The following is a 20,201-nucleotide window of genomic DNA, read 5'->3' on the forward strand; positions in this document are numbered from 1 at the left end:
TACTAAATAGGCATCTTCAATGCGCAAAAACAAAACTATCGCATTACTTCATTCTTTCGCAATAGACACACAAAAATGTAAAATATGCACAATGCAATGTAATGTTAATCATATTTACGTAAAACATAAAATGAAATGATTAACAATATGAAACGATAAAAACTATCTAAGATAAAAACAAATTAAGTTACTTTAAAACGTTGTACAAATATCGAACAATTGTTAATATGTATAAAAATTTGTATAAAACCATAGAAATCTAAATAACAAGACACATAGAAGTGCTATAATGTCATAATTCGTATGAAAACCGCTGTCGCCAAAATCAACACATTCAAACCGAAAGCTAAACAGTACACACAAGTAAACTATGCCTTTTATTGGACAGCTTGATTTAGTGAAAACTAACTTATCTATTAAATTAAGCTTTTGAATATGTATCCTAACGCACGAATTTACGGTTTATTTTAGAATAACATCCCTAAGTATATGAGACTTTTTGCTCCAATACGAACAAACGTGATAATAAGAATGGTCGACTGTGTCATTCATTGTTATTTCGATTACTATGGTGACACTCGTAATACTTGTAAATATTCTATAATTTTAAGGAAAAACGGCATTATTTCTAAAAAAATATATTTTCCGATGAAATATTATTCCTTTATAAGTATAATTACAACTTGTGGAAGAATTTCCGCAATGGGAATTGCTGAAACACACCATGTATACACTCATACGTCTCCAGAGCAACTGAACAGTGACGAATGCACTGGTGATGTGCAAAACACCTGAGTGGCGACAAGGTCACGCACGCTTACGACTTCTAGTGTCTTGTTATTTAGATTTCTATGTATAAAACGCAAAAGCTACATGTAAACGAATATAAACTTACATTCTAAAAAAAGGTATATAACACACAAGTAATAAATTGAATCACACTACAGATAATCTTGGAATTAAAGACAATAGCTAAATACTGTGTGAAAGTTCTATATCGCGAATCGCACGGGTCGTCGTATTACGCGACCGCTCCTAGTTACGCTTATGGGTGGCGCATGCTGAACCGACTTCGATAAAGAAGTGTTATGTGGAACAATATTATTTTCCACATCAACATCATCTTTTATAATAAAGGCTGGCTTTAACCTGTCAATGGAAATGCGTGCGACTCTATCCGGAAATTGTATTTTAAAAACTTTAGAACTACGTTCTAACACTTGATAAGGGCCATTATAAGGCGGTTTTAGAGACCTGTGAACTGCATCGTCTCTAACAAAAACGTGACTACAACTTTGTAAATCGGAATAAACGAATATTTTCTTTGCGTTCGTCTTATCTCTCGTCGGGCGATACTGAGATATAGTTTCACGGATTTTTTCTACCAAACTATAAGGATCGTTTACGTCACAGTCATTTGTAGAACTATCGTAGAACTCGCCAGGTAAACGTAAAGTTTTACCGAAGGCCAATTCTGCGGCACTAACATTACTATCAGTTCGTATTGCTGCTCTCAACCCTAACATTACAGTGGGTAATTCGTCTATCCACGTTTTATTACTACTGAGCAGTCTCGCCATAAGGGCTGCTTTCAACGACCTATGCCATCTTTCCACCGCGCCATTACTTTGTGGATGGTAAGGCGTAGTACGAATTTTATGAATACCCAAAAATGACATTAATTTTAAAAATAGACTCGACTCAAATTGACGTCCTTGATCACTAGTAATACGGACGGGACAACCATATCTAACTATCCATCCTTCATAAATATGCTTAGCAACGACGTCTGCAGTAATTTCTTTAACGGGAAATGCTTCAGGCCAACGCGTACATCTATCTATAATTGTTAATAAATATCTAAATCCCTGTGGAGATGTCGGCAATGGACCAACTAAATCCACATGGATATGCTCGAATCGCGAAACTTCCAGGAATTTTCCTATATCTGAAACAACGTGACGCGAAATCTTCGACCTTTGACATGATACACACGCTTTGGTCCATTTCCCTATATCTTTATTCATACTAGGCCAAAAAAATTGTTTAGTGACCATCTTCCGAGTCGTACGTATACCGGGATGACTCAAATTGTGAACACTATCGAAAGCAATTTTTCTAAAATATTCTGTTAAATAAGGTCTAATAATATTATTTGAAACTTCGCAATATACTCCTTTTTTACAAGTCGGTAAATACATTTTCTTAAACTTTACATTATTATCGCTATGCCCACTTCGTGTCATATTAATCAAGTACTCGTCTTTCGCTTGCGAGTCAGCAAGTTCGTTGAAGTCGAGTACAGTCGGGCAAACAATTGTTTCTACGCGCGATAAAGTATCGGCTACAATATTATCTTTACCGCTAATATGCTGTATGTCGACCGTAAATTCACTTATAAAAAGTAATTGTCGCGTCCTTCTAGGCGTTTCTTTACTGTCATTACCTATTTTAGAAAATGCATGACATAAAGGCTTATGATCTGTATATATAGTTAAAGGACGGCCTTCAAATAATTTCCTAAAATATTTTATAGCTTGAAAAATCGCTAGCAATTCCCTATCATAAGTAGAATACTTTTGTTCGGTAGGCGAAAATTTTTTGGAAAAATATCCTAGGGGTATCCACTTACCTTTTACTCGCTGTTGCAATACCGCACCCATACAGGTATTGGAAGCGTCGGTCATCAAGGCTAAGGGAACATCTAAAAGGGGATGTGACAATGTGACGGCATTCTGTAAACCTATCTTACATTGCACAAAAGCATTTTCACTAACATTGTTCCAAATAATTTTCGATTTATCATTTTTCTTAGAATTCACTAAATATTTATTAAGTTCGCATTGATGTGACGCTAAATGAGGTAAATGTGGTCTATAAAAATTAATCATTCCTAAAAATCGTCTTAAATCCGATACTGTAACGGGTTTAGGAAAATTAACTATGGCTTCGACTTTATCTTTGAGCGGTTTAATTCCATCTACGCTCACTTCGTGACCTAAGAATTCTATACGCGACTGTCCGAAGCTACACTTGCTTAAGTTTATAGATATGCCGTATGTATTGAAACGTTCGAATACTAACTTCAAATGTTCTTGATGTAAAGTCTCATTTTCGCTGGCAATTATGACGTCATCTAAATAACAAAATAAAAAATCGAGACCTTGTAAAACGGTATTGTTCATAAAACGTTGAAACGTTTGTGCGGCGTTCCTTAGGCCAAAACTCATACGGGGAAATTCGAAAAGTCCGAAAGGAGTAATAATAGCAGTTTTTTCTATATCGCATGGGGCAACCTTTATGCAGTGATAGGCTCTATTTATGTCCACTTTTGAATATATTTTCTTATTAGCCAATATAAAAGTAAAGTCGTGTAATCGCGGAACTGGATATCTGTCGGGCTTTGTTATTGCGTTGAGCTGTCGATAATCTCCGCACGGCCTTAACTCGCCATTCTTTTTAACTACAATATGAAGCGGACTAGCCCAAGCACTTTTAGAAGGCCTACAGATACCTAATTCTTGCATAACCCTGAACTCTTCCTTCACCTTTTTGTATCTATCCGGGGGTAACGGTCTAGCTCTAGCATGAATAGGTGGGCCGCTCGTCTCTATATAATGTAAAACGTTATGCGATGTAGTTTCTTTAAACGACATCGGTTTAGTAATGTCAGGAAACATATTTAATAAATCGTAATACGGATGACTTTTGCACACAGAATTTAGTGATTGTTGCGTACACGAAACTAAGGAGGCTAATACATGTAAATCGGTAGTTTGATCAATTAACTTTTTTTGATACAAATCAACTAATAATTTATGATGTGTTAAAAAATCAGCTCCCAATATTGGCTGTTTGACGTCTGCTAAAATGAAATCCCAACGGTACGGTCTTCTTAAATTAAGGTTTAAAACAATTGATTTAATGCCATAAGTTGCAATTTCTGTACCGTTAGCAGCGTATAATTTAAGATCTGATCGACATAATTTATGATATTTAAATGGATTTTTAGATACGGGCAAAACGGAAACATTGGCACCGGTATCTACTAAAAATTTTAAATTAGTGTTTAAATCTATTACCATGAGACGGCTGCACGGCGTGATGGTACGGACCTCCGCCGTAGTCTGCACCTGCCTGTCTAGTTTTCCGGCTGGGCGGCTGCTGCGCTGGGGCTGGGGCTCCTCTTCCACGCGCACGGCTGGATGCACCTGTGAGCGCGCTGCCGGAACCTGAAGTGGTAGCTGCACAACCAGTCGGGTCCGCCGGGACGACGTCGCTTCGAAGATGACCTTGACGACTCTCGAAGATTGCGTGACGGTGTTCTGGGTCGCCGATGTAATGCTCGCGATCGCGAGCGCTCGATGTTAGCAAGGCGCACGTTTATTTTCGCCAATTCCGCTGAAAGGGTGGCTACTTCAACGTCTTCGTGACTGGAACTCCTGTGTCTCACTTCCGCCACCTGATTGGAACGTGTGGCTTCTGCGACGTTATCGGCGATCACTGCTAGGCTGTTAAGGTCTTTCGTTTCAGCGACCACTAGGACGGCCTTAATTGTAGGTGGCAGATGACCCTGCCACAAAACTCGAAGTGTATCATCTGGAATTTTGTCCCTGGCTAGGTCACGCATCCGGTGCAATAGTTGGGAGGGTTTCTGGTCTCCCAATTCCATTTCTCCAATTAGTTTTTCTATTTGACGGTTTTTGGAATCCTCGAATAATGTTAAAAGTTTATTTTTTAATTTTTGGAATTTGTCTGTGTCCGGCGGTTTTTCTAAAAAATCTGTGATTTGTACTATTACGTCTTTCGGTAACTTAGATATGACTAAGTCGAATTTGCTTTCGTCACCTAATTTCTGCGGGGCCAAAATTGCTTCCACACGATAAAACCACACACGCGGCTGGTCCACCCAAAAATCTGGTATCCGGGACGAAACTGTAACGGCGAAAACTTCCGACGACGGCATCGCTCCAAGGTTTGATGTAGGCATCGTCATATTTAAAATTTAAATTCTTCTAATAAATCTTCGTCTTCAAAATAATATTTAATTGTATTAGAATTTCTTGATGTTCTTTGTCGGGGTCACCAATGTTGAGTGGTGCTGCTGTCCCCAAGGTTGCCCAAATAATAATGCCTTTCCTTTAATCACTTTATTACTCTTCACAATATATGTGTTGTTAGAACTAGCCGTTAAGCACTACTAAATAATAAATTCTAATAAAATGTAGAAAGCGTCGGGGAAACACTGTGGACGCACACATATACAAAAGCTCGGTCAGCGAATTGCATATGTGTGTCCCTACAATTTCATTACCTGGAATCCCTAAATTTTTGCTGGCTATTTTTCTTTTAGCCAAACTCCATATGAGTTCAATAGCGTTCAAGTCACAATGATATGGTGGAAGTTTCAAAACTTCATGGCCATGTTGTTTCAAACATTCTTCAGCTTCTTTTATTTTCATTCACAAGGCACATAAGCTCAGCCTTTGTGAAAAATTCTCCATAATGGATTCCATTTTCAGTTAGCCATTTCTGAATGGCAGCCTTTAAATCATTCATAGATGGTGGCTTATTTATTTGTGTTACATGGTAGCTAGCGTTGTCCATAACAATGACACTGGGCTGACTTAAATTAGGTATTAATTTTTCACGTAACCATTTCATAAAATTATTTCTGTTCATATCATCATGATAATCTGCCATTGCCTTCCATCTGCCATTTTTGATTTAGTACTGAATACTAATAAAGCATTGGGGACAAAACCTTTTTCGGATCCAGCATGAACAACAATATCGACGGCGAAGTGCCTTCTAACTAACATAGACAAAATTTTACACAACGCGAAATAACGTTACTTTTCCTAAAAAGTCGAAAATTAATTAGTCTGTAAATACAGAAATTGTGTAAACATACAAAGCTTAAATTTCAGTAAATATTAATTATATTTACAATAGTTTAGTATGTATTTGTTAGATAGGAGATATTGACTTTGCATGATTGCAGATTTTATTAAATTGAATGAGCGATAGATGTTGGTTTCAAATAAAACAATAATATCACAAATAAAAAAGTGTATTAGAAGAGCTTTTTTAGTTGTATTACCAACCTTACACTACCTAATTGGTAAATTGAAATAAAAATAAAAAAAGATAAAGATCACACGTGAGGTAAGTTGTCGTAGAAAAGTGACAGTCTCTTGGCAATACGTCTTTAAGCTGTTGAAGGTGATTAAATTTCGTGGAAGCAATTGGGATCGGCGCTGCATGTAGGTTAGAGTAATTTACCGACATCAGGGTTTTGGGTCGTATCGGCAACTCTGTCCAATCATCGTCGAAGTTGATCTTATAGGAGAATATCTTTCAAGATAGTCGATCACAAAAGATGTAAAAGCCTAGCCTCGCTCTATCTTTACGTTTTATATGTTGCTCGTAATGACTTGTATTAATATTACCTACTGCATGCCCACTACAGATGTCGCACATGTCTTTTTTTAACGTATATATAAGGACAAGTTTTTATCCTTGAACAACTTTTCTAACGTAAAACGGCATACCCTTGGCTCATCATTTTCAGCACAGTATTCTTTGTAGCGACTGTACAAGTCACTGAGGGAACGAAATATTGGTTCAAAATAAAGCTTTGAGGAATCTTTTCTTGCATAGTGTGACGGTAATTTGGGAATCTCATCTAAGAATTTACAAGCGGCTAACAGTTTTTGCTGAGTTCCTGTTCTTGGCGTTCGAAATCTGGTCGTATTTTTAACTTCCTGCCTTTGCCTCTTTACTTGCCTCACAGACAGCCATGTATTCGGCTTCTGTACTTGATAAGGCTACCGTCTGCTGCTTCCTACTTTCATGTGATACAACACAACCAGAAAACACAAAACAATATCCTGTATAGGATCTATCAGAGGCCCAATTTGCATCTACATAGCCAAGTATATCTAAACTATTTTTACATACATCAATCCATACCTTTTAGTAAAACTTAGGTATTTAAGAACTCGTTTTGCATGCTTCCAATGTGTTTCAGCATTGCAGTTATTAAATTGACTTAAATAACTTATACAATAGGATATAGATATATCCTATTGTATACTAACCTGTCATAGCAATTTTTGTTAGATAGTCTGTTTCAGATTTCATTTTTTTATTGTCTATGTCTTGATTAACTAAATATGAATTGTGCCTTTTATTAATTCATCATCCAAGGTGGCTGAAAAAAAACAACAATTTTTATAGTAGTTTTCTCTTAAAGATGCCCCAGTAAGTTTCAAGGTCATGAACACGACGTCTGGATCTAAACCAAAACGGAAATCGTGATCACTTCACAGTAAAATAAAAAAAGTTAGACAATTGTGCTAAAAGTATCAACTCGTTGTTTCCAACCTATCTGATGTTGAAACGATTTCATCCAAAAGTCGTCGTTTTTACGATAACACGTCGTCAGATTAACTCTGTACATGATTATATTTATTAATCATTGTAAACAACAACCTCCTGACACTACTTTTAATAGGTTTCGGCATTATAACATTAAAAACTCATCAAAAACCGGATTATTACGAGGTGAACAGAATTTGTGACAATCTGTTTGACAGATCATAGTATTGCCCTTATAAGAAATCAGTAAAAGGGTTGTGGACTCGACTCGCTTGACAGACTCTAGCGTTGCTGACGGTACTAACAGGGTCTGTCAAGAGTGCGGTGCGGTGAAGCGAGAAGGGTGGGAGCGGCCAACTCAAAGCGAACGGCTAGTATACCGCATGCTTTAAAACCAGCTATAGCATTATTAGCATTCCAATACTCGGATAGGCCAATACTGGCCATTATCATTGAGACAACTACAAACATTTTTATTTCGCGAACAGTTAAGTCCAAGCTTTTACCCGTCAGTTTAATGGCAGTTCTATTACTGTTAGCAGCAATTTTTTCATACGTTTCGTCTTTTATATACTGCTGAAAATATTCTTATCTTCCGGTAAAATCTTCTGTATTAGCGCTTAAATAAGCAGTCTGTATAATGGTAGGCACATTAGGTGGAAACTCTTTCTCAAACCAAGTCCGACCATGATTGGAAGCATCAGTAGCTAAACTATAAAATGTGTCGTATTCCAAAATTTCGACGGCTTCTTGTGTTGATGCTGGTATTTTAGAATCATTATACAAAATATGGTCGAGTTTTGTATCACAATCTAGTGAATTGAATGATAAACAATGCTTGACCGAGTGGTAAGTTTTAGTGACTTCAGCGGCAATCACTTTTTCTTCTTGAGTGGTCATTTGATCTGTTTTCAAAAATAATTTCAGCAATGTAGATAAATAAGTACTTCTTTCTATTTTTTGGTGTTCATTACATTTTTGATGCTTTTCTATATCATTCTTACCACCATGAGATATGCTAAAGTCTTTTTGCACAGTGTACAAAGCGCTATTCTTATTATTTGCAGCTGGTTTGATGAACGATTCTATTTCGCATTTTGATTTATCGGGACATTTACTGCCTGTGGTGGTTTCACATACGGAAAAACCACGCATGGTGGTGGGGGATTTACAACTTGCTTCGGAGTAAGAGTAGGTCCAAACGGCGCGTCGCGTCAGCGTTGCGTCGTCGCAACGCAAATATTTCGACGCATAGCCGGCCACACGGGCGCTGCGCCATCGCAGCGTTACTACGACGCAGTCTTAACGTAGGAAACTTAGGAAGCGTCTAAACGAATAAAAAAAAAACATGTATGTAGAGATATCAATGTATTCCCGCCAGCCACGGATTTATTTCAAAAATATGTATACTCAATAAATATGTATACTGTAAACTCACCAACTTTGTTTTTACACGCTTTATATTAGCTTCACCTGTATGTTTGTATGTTTGTAACCGACTTCTTTGGGCGCGATTTTGACCCACTTTAAACGGTCAGATTTCGTTCAAACTTTGTAGATTTATTGAGGACCGATGACAATACACTAATTTGATAAAATTTTCTATTTTTTAGTTCGGTTTTCTATAAAAAGCGTGTTTTTTAGTTTTTATAAACTATTATTATTTCGTTCAGGTGTGAAATTCTCGTAATCAGGAAATAAAATTTTTCATGTTTGTTCCCAAACTTTTGTTTATAAATTTTTATTTTTAAAATCTATTGTGACTTGTCCCATATAATTTCCCTTTCCTGAATCAATGTGATGAAGTGATCCATGTCAATTTCTACAATGGTACTCATTATACCCTCATAAAACTGAATACATAAGTACGTAAAAAATGAAATGAGCTTGCGTGTATCCTTCCTATCAACGCACAAGCAACTGAGCGCTGCCGCTCCGACGTCGCAATGAGTACACCCCCTCCCGCTTCGTGTTGGGGGCTGCTGTCCTTCACGTGTGCGTTGCGCCGACGCAGCGCGCCGTGTGATCACCTTGGTTATTTGTATGTAAAACGACGCAGAGACAGCGCTACGACGACGCAACGCTGATGCGACCCGCCGTGTGGACTTACTCTTAGCCTGCAAAGTTTGTTGCTAAAATTACACAAGTCAACTTTGTTAACGTATGTTGGTAGTTTTTGAGCTATGATAGTTTGTCTTCTGCATCTTGCTCTTCTAACATTTCCGTCCGTCAGGCAAACGAAGATTTGAAGATTGTTGAGGTGAAAACCCTGATTTTGAAGTTCTCCTGCGTTTCTCCACTTCGCCAGTATCCCTGTATTTTCGTTTTAGGTTATGAATTTGGTCTGGTAATTTACCAGCCAATCTTGTTATAATGCCACGTGTAGATTCAACGATTTTGGTGTGAAAATATACAGATGATTTTTCTTGGGGAAATAAGCTAGTTATAGCACGCGCCCAATTCGCATAAACAGAAGATCTGACAATTTGTTCACGGTTTTGTCGAAATATACTGGTTCCGATAATTCTCACTAAAGATAGACGTGCAGCATTATTGAGTGGAATAGATTTTTCCAGATTCAACAGTCCTTTCCCTCCTAAAGTACTGTTCAACAGCTACCGTAAGTCCTGAAATACGACAATATATAAGTTTAAGGGGAAAAGGTACATAGATATTATACGTGATACATGCAAGCATGTATAATAATAATATACAAACACTTATTTCTAAGGACGTCGATTCTTCAGGTAACTTAATAGTGACCGGAGAGATAGGAATAGTGACCGATGAACTCGCAGCAAGCGTGCTAGGTGTAAATGCTTGGAAACTCAAAAGGGTTGTCGTCAAGCAGAAATGTTAGTAGGTCACCTATAGAAAACTCATCACCAATCTGCAATCAAACCATACATAAAATAAAAGGAAGCTTGTAAAGGATCGAAACACACATACGCCTAATTATTTTTATAACTATAACTTATACTTTGATTGTTTACATTAGGATGCATGCTAGATTTGTAAACCTCTAAGTTTTTTGAAAATACTGCTCTGGGTCAAGTTAATTGAAACATCTCTTTAATCATAGATTCGGTAAGCATAGGAAGAGAGAAAGATGTAACTTTATTTTCTGTAATTTCAGAAAGTTTTATCATTAAACTCAATAAGATTGCGGAAAACACATAAAACAGTAGGTATATAAGTAGTAAATATCTCAGTACTGAATATCTCATCTGGTATTTATATTTGTTTTATTGCGGCAAAAAGATTTTCATGGGAGCCCAGGATAGCGTAAACTGATTGTCAATTATTTTCTGAGCATCGTGTAAAAGGAATTCCTCGTAGGAAAGCGCCATCCAATTCACCCCCACTAAAAATGACCCTAGCTTGTAAACACAGCCATCCGATGGAGGTTTTGCGGGCGAATCATGCAAGAATGTGAGATGTAACATGGAACTTATGGAAACAAAAATTAGCATATAAAGAAGCTCGGTCGGACAGTTAGTCTTATTATCTTTAATTGTCTTTGATAGTAAAGCAGCTAGGTACTCCAATTTCCACCCCAAATTGTGATAAACAATCAATTAAATCTTCTAGTGGGTCGGGTATGATTTCATTCGGGACTCCTGCAAACATATCAACCGTTTTCAGTGATCTTCCTTTGAGTCTTTGAAACTCTTCTTCTACACGTCTTTGTGATGGGTAGAATTTAAGAGCGTATACGCACTATGCGGGTAGCCGCATTGCGGGTAGCCGTCCGGCTGACCGCAAGCACAATTATGTACGTAATATTCATTTCTATGCGCACTGTGCGGTCTGCGGTAGCCGCATCGCAGTGCGCATAGAAATGAATATTACGTACATAATTGTGCTTGCGGTCAGCCGGACGGCTACCCGCAATGCGGCTACCCGCATAGTGCGTATACGCTCTAAGACTTGATATGAGATTCTTCAGATCGGGCACCAGACACATGGACCCTTTGATTCTTTCTCTACAGATCACATAAACCTCAGACGATTGAGAGGATGTCATGTCCGTCCATGTGCAATCGACGTTTCAAAATTGGTTGCAAACTTTGTTAAGAAGCACATTGTTCTTGTTATTCATTGTTTGAATTGTCGATTTGAGTTGGGCTTTTTAAAACATTTTTTTATATACTTCTAATTACTTTTTGGCTGCGAATTTTATCTCCCTTATATAAAATGTTGTAAACTATCGGATAAAACAATCATGCATATACCCTTTTAAAACCTGCGCATTTGAATAATTTCCATCCATTTCGGATTACATGTAAATGTAATGAATAGATCTAGCCGACCATAATGACGAACATACGTCATTGCATCTTGCGCATATTCATGCGTATCCTTGAAACTCATTGACAACATCCCTGAATCGTCTATCAAGAATAAACACATCTCCGCGTCGGAATTAGGAATAGCACCATTTGACCTGTAAAATTCTTTACTCATAATTGTAGCATCATTCATTTTAGCTTTGTAAGGAACCAAGCAGTCTAAAATATATCCATCACCACATACTATCTTGAATGGTTTCACTAAATTGGCATATTTGTGCAGTCTATATGTTTGAATTTGAAATAAGTAATGACTGCTACTTTTTTTTTTTTTTTTTTTTTTTTAAAGTGGGGAAATCTTACCTAAGATACCCACGGCTCCCGGGGAAGGAGCCGTGGGTTATGTCGGATTCCTACCGACTAAAACCCCACTGTGTACCAACGCGCTGCTTTAGACGGGATGCGGGGACACTATCGCAATCTTCCGCATGTCCCGCCCAGCAGTTGCCCGTTTCCAGGCCCTCCGCGAATTGCCTGTTTCCAGGCCCTCCACCAAATTACCCACCACGAGGCGGCGCAAGCTGGAACACGAGCTCACGCCACCCATTCGCCGACGATGGATTGTTCCCCGTTCCATCATCGGCGTTCCCCAAACCCCCGACCCCAGCACCGACCGGCCGGAGGGCGCGCGCCGAAAGGCCCTACGAAACGTGTTTCACGCGTCGAAGGACCCTCCGGCGCACTTTTATAGAGGTTTCCCTCGCAGCCCCCACCTCACACCAGAGGTGGCGGCCCTCGGTCCGGCCCCACGGACCGGATTACGAGTTGGCAGACGGCTGTCGCAGGACAGCCGCCGCCCCACACCCACCTACAGGAGTCACCGCATGTCACCAAAGTGACGTGTCGGGATCCCGCCCCCTGCTTTGTTGGTAGTCAGACTACCAACAAACACAACACGCGCGGCCTCTGGCCGCCATCCGCCGCCGCAAAAGCGCGGCCCCCTGCCAGTCAGTCGGAACGAGTCCCAAACGAGCCCCGATCGACCTTCCAACCTCATTTTTTCCCAGCCAAATCGCCAGGCCGCGACCGCTGGCCGCCATCCATCGCCGCACCGCAACGGCACCTGAGCCAAACCTGGCCCCCCGGAGGACCCTAGCTAGCTAGCCGGCCATCCAGCCAGCCAGCCAGCCAGCCGGACAACCAGCCGGTGACAACAAGCCAGCCAGCCGCCGCCCAAGGCAGCCGGCCAGCCAACCGGTGGAGCAGCCGGTTTCAGCCAGCCTGCGAGGCAGCCGGTGTGACCAGTCGGTTCCAGCCAGCTCGGCCAGCCGGCCTTCAAGCCAGCCAGCCAGCTATATGGATCCCTGGCCGTCGAGCCAATCGAGTCGTCAGACGACAGACCGGCCGTTCAGCCCCTCCGCGTCCAATTAGCTTCACCCAGAGTACACAGTGCACTCCGAGCTACTGAGCCCCCCCGGCCACGACAAGGCTTGGAACTGATGGGGGGGAATGACTGCTACTTACTTTAACCTTATTTACTTTTCCCGATTAAATTAAGACTCTTAGTAGTACCTACATGTAATGTAATTAATAATTATGTCAACCATTCCATCGGATTTTGCTAGTATATAGGCTTTGAGCCCGATTGGTTTGCCAGGGTCGTACTGTTTGATAGTGACGCTTATGACATACGGACGCAAATAAGTAAACTAGAGTAAAATAATGTATGTAACCCAGCATTAAAATTGCTGAATATGCTACACTCGACGCATCAGTGTGTAATTCTGTTTCATCTTTGAAACCATAAATCTTGAGTACAGGTGCACTTGTTAAACTCTGTTTTAGCATGTTAAAAACTAATCTGTGTTCATCATAAAACTGAAAGTTTGCATCTTTCTTCAATAAATCTGTAAGTGGTTAAGCAATTTGAGAATAATTTTGAATAAATTTTCTAAAATATGAGCACAGTCCTAAGAAACTGTGTAACTGCTTAATATTCTGAGGTTCTGGAAATTTGAGTACAGCTTCAGTCTTGTCAGGGGAAGGCATGACCGTTCCATCTTCAATCACATGTCCGAGATACTCAACTCTCTTTACTAACAGTTGTGACTTCTTCCAGTTGATATTCAATCCATAGTCAATAATGTGGTTATTTTTAAGTAATACATAAAGATAGTCAGTTTCTTTTTTATGATTAAATTTATTACTTTTTTTACAAAAGATGTTCAAATTGCAATACAAGCTCGACATCTCTTTTTAAAAAAGATTGTGAAATCAGGCGGGCAAATCTTCCATTATTTACAAATTCTACTGCTTCCGCTATTCTCTGTCTAAGCTCTTCTACATTTTCAATAGACTTGGAATAGACTTTTTCCTTTACTTAAATTGGGTGAGCCGGCGGGCCACGAGATTGTACCAGTCTGGAATTTCTCTTTTATTAGCCCTCAAAGTTCCAACTAAAGTTAACTTGTAAGGTTGTTTTAGAAGTTCCTTTGCCAAGGGAACAGATGTAAACCAGTTATCGGTGGTTACATTTCTATTTGACCCATGAATACTTCGTGTTAAATCCTTTACAACATATTCGCCCAGTGGCTCTCCTCCAGTATTTGTTCCCCTTCCAAGATAAGGCATAGCGTCTACCATATATCTGGACTGTCACACATCAACTCAATTTTCAGACCATACTTTGCAGGCTTATTAGGAATATACATCTGAAACTTACAACGACCGCGAAATGCCAGTAGCTACTAGCTGCTCGTCTATGGTAACATTAGTTCCAGCAGTATAAATTCTACCATTTTAAAAGTTGTGTTATTTCGGGCTACGTAGTTTTTTACATCCGCCCACACCAGCTCAATAGGGTTAAGCTCGCAGTGGAACGGCGGCAAGCGTAGCACTTCAATGCCAACCTGTTTTGCCATTTCGTCTGTGACATAGGATTGATAACTATCTTTTACATCTTTTACTTTTGCAAGTAATTCCGTTTTAGTTTATTTTTCTTCATATGCGACGTTTTTTGAGGAAAGCCATTCTTGAATATTAAGTTTTCTCCAGCTTGTGACCGGCAATCGTTCTTGACGTCTCGAATGATAGCTTGCGTCCATCACGATGACAGCATTTGGTTCGACTTTTTTTTAATATCTTCGAACCATTTTTCTTCATGCTTTCATGACTCTTTCTGATGGCTTGTAGTTCCTTTCAAAATTAGTTTGCAGAATGTCCAGCAAAGGTCTTATTTTATAAAGTTTTTCAAAGTCTGGGCAATTTCTGTTGGGCATTACACTATTGTCATTTACGTGCAAGTAATTCAAAAGCTAAGAAGTAGCTCAGTGGATCTACTTTGGATATATTCTGCGTGATATCCATGACGCCCTAATTTGCTTCTTTTTCGACATTTTCCAAGACGCTTGCCACTTGCTGTAAAAGTATGCTATTTCAACTCATTTCCGGGTCTGATAAACGATACCAAATTCTTCTATTTCTTCTACTCCTTGTTTTCATGCTATTGTTGCCATTGAACTGAGGATATAACAGAGGGTATTTTTTCTTTCTTTCTTTTTTTGGAGTTTTCTTTAGGTGTTGGCCAAAACAAAGCTCTTTTGAAGGGACTTGGTATTATTATACCCGCTAGAGTTTTTTTTTTGTATTCCTGATGTGGATGGCATCATCAAGTGTGTACTCATGTTCATTCTGTGAGGATTTTGGAAAGTTGTTATTGTTAACAGTTAGTTTAATAGGTGTTTTAAAGTTTTCTGCCTGGGCTTCCAATGTAACATTATGATTGTTGTCATTTATAAGTAAAAGGCTTAGTGGCTTAGGGCTTAGTGGCATGATTAGCTCCACTTTGAGCGATAATAATATTTTCCTCCTTACTCTGTTTTTTTCCCTTGTTTTCACAGATAATCAAATTTTGAAAGCGAATAATACAATATAGAATTAAATATATCGTAAACAATAAGGTAAAATCTTATTAACGTAATATATTTATACACCATAATATGTTTACGATACAATTTTGCGGGATTGCGAAACTTACAGCTATGTTACACTAAACATAAATCTAAATGCGAACCTATGTGAAGTTGGCAACTACTGAATAAAAATGAGTGTTTCCCAATTCGACTTTCGTCGCTGTTGATGTCCTCTGTCGCGGACATTGCGACGAGCAAAATATCGCAAAAAATAGTCTGAAAACTGCTTATTTCTTCACATTTTGTGAGGAGCCCGACACATCTCACGAAAAAATCTTTCACACTGAAATGTTTCCCTTCGAAGCATTTCCATCAGCAGACAAATTTGATCTGATGGGCAATGTCAATGCGCACTATGCACGGTGGTTGTGGATTTTTGTCGGGTGACCGGAGCTTTTGTATGCAGATTTGAACGTACACACTCAAAGTGCATTCGCAAAAGGCCATACAAACTGCATTAGGACACTCCGACTGGTACCGTCAGGCCTTTTAATTCGGCCGATCAAAGATCCCGTAGCATCGATCGACAAAGAACCAGCATCACAACCATTACATTTGAAGGTTACTTTGTACAAATAAGTTTGTTCTTCACTCCAATAGAAAGTGTGAAATTTATTCGAACAGACTTCTTTCAGATAACCCGCAAATTCAGCTTCATATTGAAGTTGTTCTACGGATCGAATCGGATTAGTAACGTTGATAAGGCCTAACTGCTAATCATTGTCCAATTGCTTAGCTTTTCGCAAAACATCTTCTGTATACAAATGTGCAGGCTCAGGGTCGCCGAACTCCATCTTTTGATTGGCATTTTCCCTTCGCCAGACATATACACCGTAGTCTGTAGTTCTTTGACAATAGCTGATCGTTCCGTGCCAGATAAAAATGCGCTCGGCGTATACATCCGGCGATGTCAATTGGAAGTTTCACACTACTTTCAACTAAGCAAAACCCCCACATATGTATTTTCTATGTTTTTGTGTAATAAATGTTTGTGTCATGATTAAATACGAATATAAATATGAAATAAAATATTTAATTACTTGTTATGTATAATATATACGTATGATAAAATACATATACTAAAATATTGTGTGTTAGCCACATTTGAATGCTATAATAACTTAATTACAAGACAAAAATATAATAATTTGTTTCTTAATATTATTATGATTTTTAGTTATTCATTAGTTAAACGGATCATTCACATGTCGAGAAGCGGGCAAAACAATAAAAAAACACAAATTAACAGCTAAAATTGTTTGCCCGCAGTTGTCCACGGCTCTCCACGGGAACAGCAATGGAGGTATATGCGAGGTGTGCGTCACGCAGCTGCGCAACGCGTTCAACTTCAAGAAGCAGGTGCAGCATACTGAGGAGCGGTTCAAGCGGCTGCAGGAGGTGGCGTTCAAACGTGAGTAGCAGACGTAATACCATCATTACAATTACGGGGTAGTTGGAGATTGCACACACGCGTTCAACTTCAAGAAGCAGGTGCAGCACATTGAGGAGCGGTTCAAGCGGCTGCAGGAGGTGGCGTTCAAACGTGAGTAGCAGACGAAATACCATCATTACAATTACGGGGTAGTTGGAGATTGCACACACGCGTTCAACTTCAAGAAGCAGGTGCAGCACATTGAGGAGCGGTTCAAGCGGCTGCAGGAGGTGGCGTTCAAACGTGAGTGCTACCGTGCGTGACCATAATTGTAATTAATTATAAGAACTACGGGGTAGTTGGAGATTATTAATCCATCAGTCCTCGGAATCACAGACACAATAGAAAATCTATTGTGTCGCGCCCCGATCGGGCCTTACGGTGGTCAATGGGTTAAACCAAAGGACTAGCAGCATAGTTTTCGTCTCCATGGGATTTTAGGGATAACACCTATCCTATGTCCTTTTTGAAGTGACATAGTACTGTTACTAGGGTTCAGTGGCTGAGGCGTGAAGAGGATACAGACAGAGTTACTTCGCATTTATAATATTAGTTAAGATAGTTATACCTCATCAATCTCTTTTAAATATTATGTATTAGTCATTTGTATTGCACGCCTCATAAGCGAAGCGTTGAGGTGGGTACTACTGTCACTTCGCGAAAAACATCTGATTTTTCAAACTTAAAATGTCTTTATGTATCATACATTGCACTTGTAAGATAATACATACACACACATATTAAGAAAAAACACTATTTTTAACGTTCATGATATTTTTGATGTCATTTTTGTTATTTAAACTAGTTAAAAAACAGTTTAAAAAAGTTCTGTCTTGGACGTCCGTGTGTCTGTATGTGCGGATCCTTTTTCTTGTTAACACGATAGCGACCGAAATACTTTACTAATCGAGTCTTTTTTTTCTCTTACGCTTGAGTATGCTCAGGAATAGAACCCTTTCATTTTTCAGGGTCTGATTCGATGTGGTTTAATTGTTATTAAATAAACAAAAATAATAATTAATAAATATTTATAAAAAAAAAAATAATGAGGCGTGCACTTTTGGATTTTCCAAATTATTTTATTCTGTTGCAGCGGAGACGATTAAAATTGAATTGGGACCCGATGATTCCGAGGTGAATTCGGACAATATGGACGACGATTTCTCTGGTGCAGGTATGTTCATAGAACTATTATTGATTTATTATGTAGACGGTAATGCAGCATGACATGCGTTTACTTGTACTGTTATTAGGCATACGCGTCTAAAAATATCAAATGATGCATTTATGTACAGTTCTCGTCCAACTTGAATACATACAGTGCATTAAACATTCCGAGCTTTTACATGAGATGCACCGATCTAAACGATCATGCTGCATCTTGCACGTTCGAAAATAGAAAGATTCATCAATCAGCTGCCAGTCAGTAAGTTAAAAAACTAGAAACCCTCCCTGTTCATAGGTAGCATTGAATTTTTTGAAAATTTTATAGAATAGAATAAATTACCGTGATGTCATAAAGTTTTATTTCCAGTGTGGGAAAGTGATGGCGCTAACACGCTTTTATATTAGCTTCACCTGTATGTTTGTATGTAACCGGCCTTTCCTTCAGACTCGATTTTGACCTAGGTACATTAAACGCACAGATTTAATTCAAGTTGTACTTTGTTTATTGGTGTGTTACTATGAATATTAAAATTATCAATTTACTCACACGCAATCGTTTTCAGAGTTCGACGTGCCGATAAAGTTCGAATCGGCCGACGATACTAAGCCGAAAAAGCGCACGGTCAAAGCGTCCACGTCCAAGAAGAAACCGAAGCGCGAGGAGCCCGGCGCCGAGACGTCCGCCAAACGTAAGTGATCGATGTCGAATGACGTTATCGGCTATAGCGGTTTTGTGTTTGTGCGGGTAGTTGGAAAATTTTTGGTTGTGCTTTTACGTGATGTTTTACGCAATAGTGAATAAAACGCGTTTAAAATCGGTTATAAATAATTAAATATAATTAGCAAATAATTTTTAGCCCGGTTATGTGACAAAGTTTAGCTATCATTGTATGAGCCGAAATGTTTTTTTTTTATTTTTAATATAGAAATTTGTCTTTTAATATTTTCAATATCTTTGTCTATGTATACCCAGCCCAAACACAAAACTTAAAAGCCATGTTTTTCTAAGGATTTGGAAGAGCTGCGTTTTATACATATTTTTACATTAGGACATCTCATTTTAAATTCTATTGAATAGATAGTTTTTATTAAGTAATAGCTTCCGCCCGCGGCTTTGCCCGCGTGGTGTTTTGATAAAAGGTAGCCTATGTTTTTTCTCAGGGTCTAAAGTTGTCTGTGTCAAATTTCATCAAAATCGGTTGAGAGGTTTAAGCGGGAAAGCGTAACAGACAGACAGAGTTAGTTAGTTAGTAGGGATATACGCTCGTGTAGTCAATTGGAATATTATTTTTAGCATTTCATCACCGATAATTGCACACTAGCTGTGCCACGCGGTTTTGCCCGCGGTGCTCCGCTCTTATTGGCCTTAACGTGATGATATATGGCATACATGTTGACCCGAACTGTTAGTAATATTCATGCAAGATTTGAAGTACTTTTTGAGATTAGCCCGGACATACAAACAGACAAAAATTCAAAAATCTATATTTTTGGTTTTGATATAGTATTCTTAAAAAAATATTCAATGTACAGTTTTACTTTCCTACGATTTTATTATATGTATAGATAAAATTTATGTATAAAGATTTTGAATACTATAAAACTAAATATCAAAGCTTTATGTATCTCATTTTAGTAAAATGACTACAAATTTGTAACAATTCTCATACGCCAACTCTTCCATTTTCTTCCTATTTTTTATATCTATATATATGTGTGTGTAGCAGCAATGCAAAATTGATTAAAAGTATCGTTATTTGAAAATATAGAATACTAGCGGTCCGCCCCGGCTTCGCCCGTGGTACATATTTCGCAATAAAAGGTAGCCTATGTTCTTTCTCAGGGTCTAATGATTGTCTGTGCCAAATTTCATCAAAATCGGTCCAGTAGTTATGCGTGAAAACCATACATACATACATAATTACAAACCTTTCCTCTTTATAATATTAGTATAGC

General features: G+C 38.6%; 2 protein-coding genes across 6 annotated transcripts in view; one reads left to right on the forward strand and one right to left on the reverse strand.

Annotated features, from left to right (window-relative positions):
* LOC149475908 (uncharacterized) overlaps positions 1 to 20,201 on the forward strand; it is a 56,090-nt gene that overhangs the window by 11,570 nt on the left and 24,319 nt on the right. For 4 of the 5 annotated variants that reach the window (XM_089712782.1, XM_089712781.1, XM_089712785.1 and 1 more), the window contains exons 2-4: positions 16,916 to 17,057; positions 18,172 to 18,252; positions 18,809 to 18,934. In XM_089712782.1, coding sequence (XP_089568908.1) covers positions 16,916 to 17,057; positions 18,172 to 18,252; positions 18,809 to 18,934 — 349 coding nt within the window. Of the gene's footprint in view, positions 1 to 16,915; positions 17,058 to 17,251; positions 17,322 to 18,171; positions 18,253 to 18,808; positions 18,935 to 20,201 lie in introns of those variants that run through there. The other variant, XM_089712783.1, reaches the window with a different exon arrangement.
* LOC149475909 (uncharacterized) lies at positions 3,935 to 5,222 on the reverse strand. Its single transcript, XM_089712941.1, has one exon. The coding sequence runs from the start codon at positions 4,994 to 4,996 to the stop codon at positions 4,142 to 4,144; it is 855 nt and encodes a 284-aa protein (XP_089569067.1). The 5' UTR covers positions 4,997 to 5,222; the 3' UTR covers positions 3,935 to 4,141.

Source organism: Colias philodice, chromosome 29 (genome assembly GCF_061535455.1).
Source record: "Colias philodice isolate Cphi_HAF_F1 chromosome 29, ilColPhil1 Martin Lab GWU primary, whole genome shotgun sequence".
In the NCBI taxonomy this organism is placed as follows: Eukaryota; Metazoa; Arthropoda; class Insecta; order Lepidoptera; family Pieridae; genus Colias; species Colias philodice.

Coding starts and splice junctions, on each gene's coding strand:
- LOC149475909 (XM_089712941.1), bottom strand. CDS start 4,996: ATGACGATGCCTACATCAAACCTTGGAGCGATGCCGTCGTCGGAAGTT.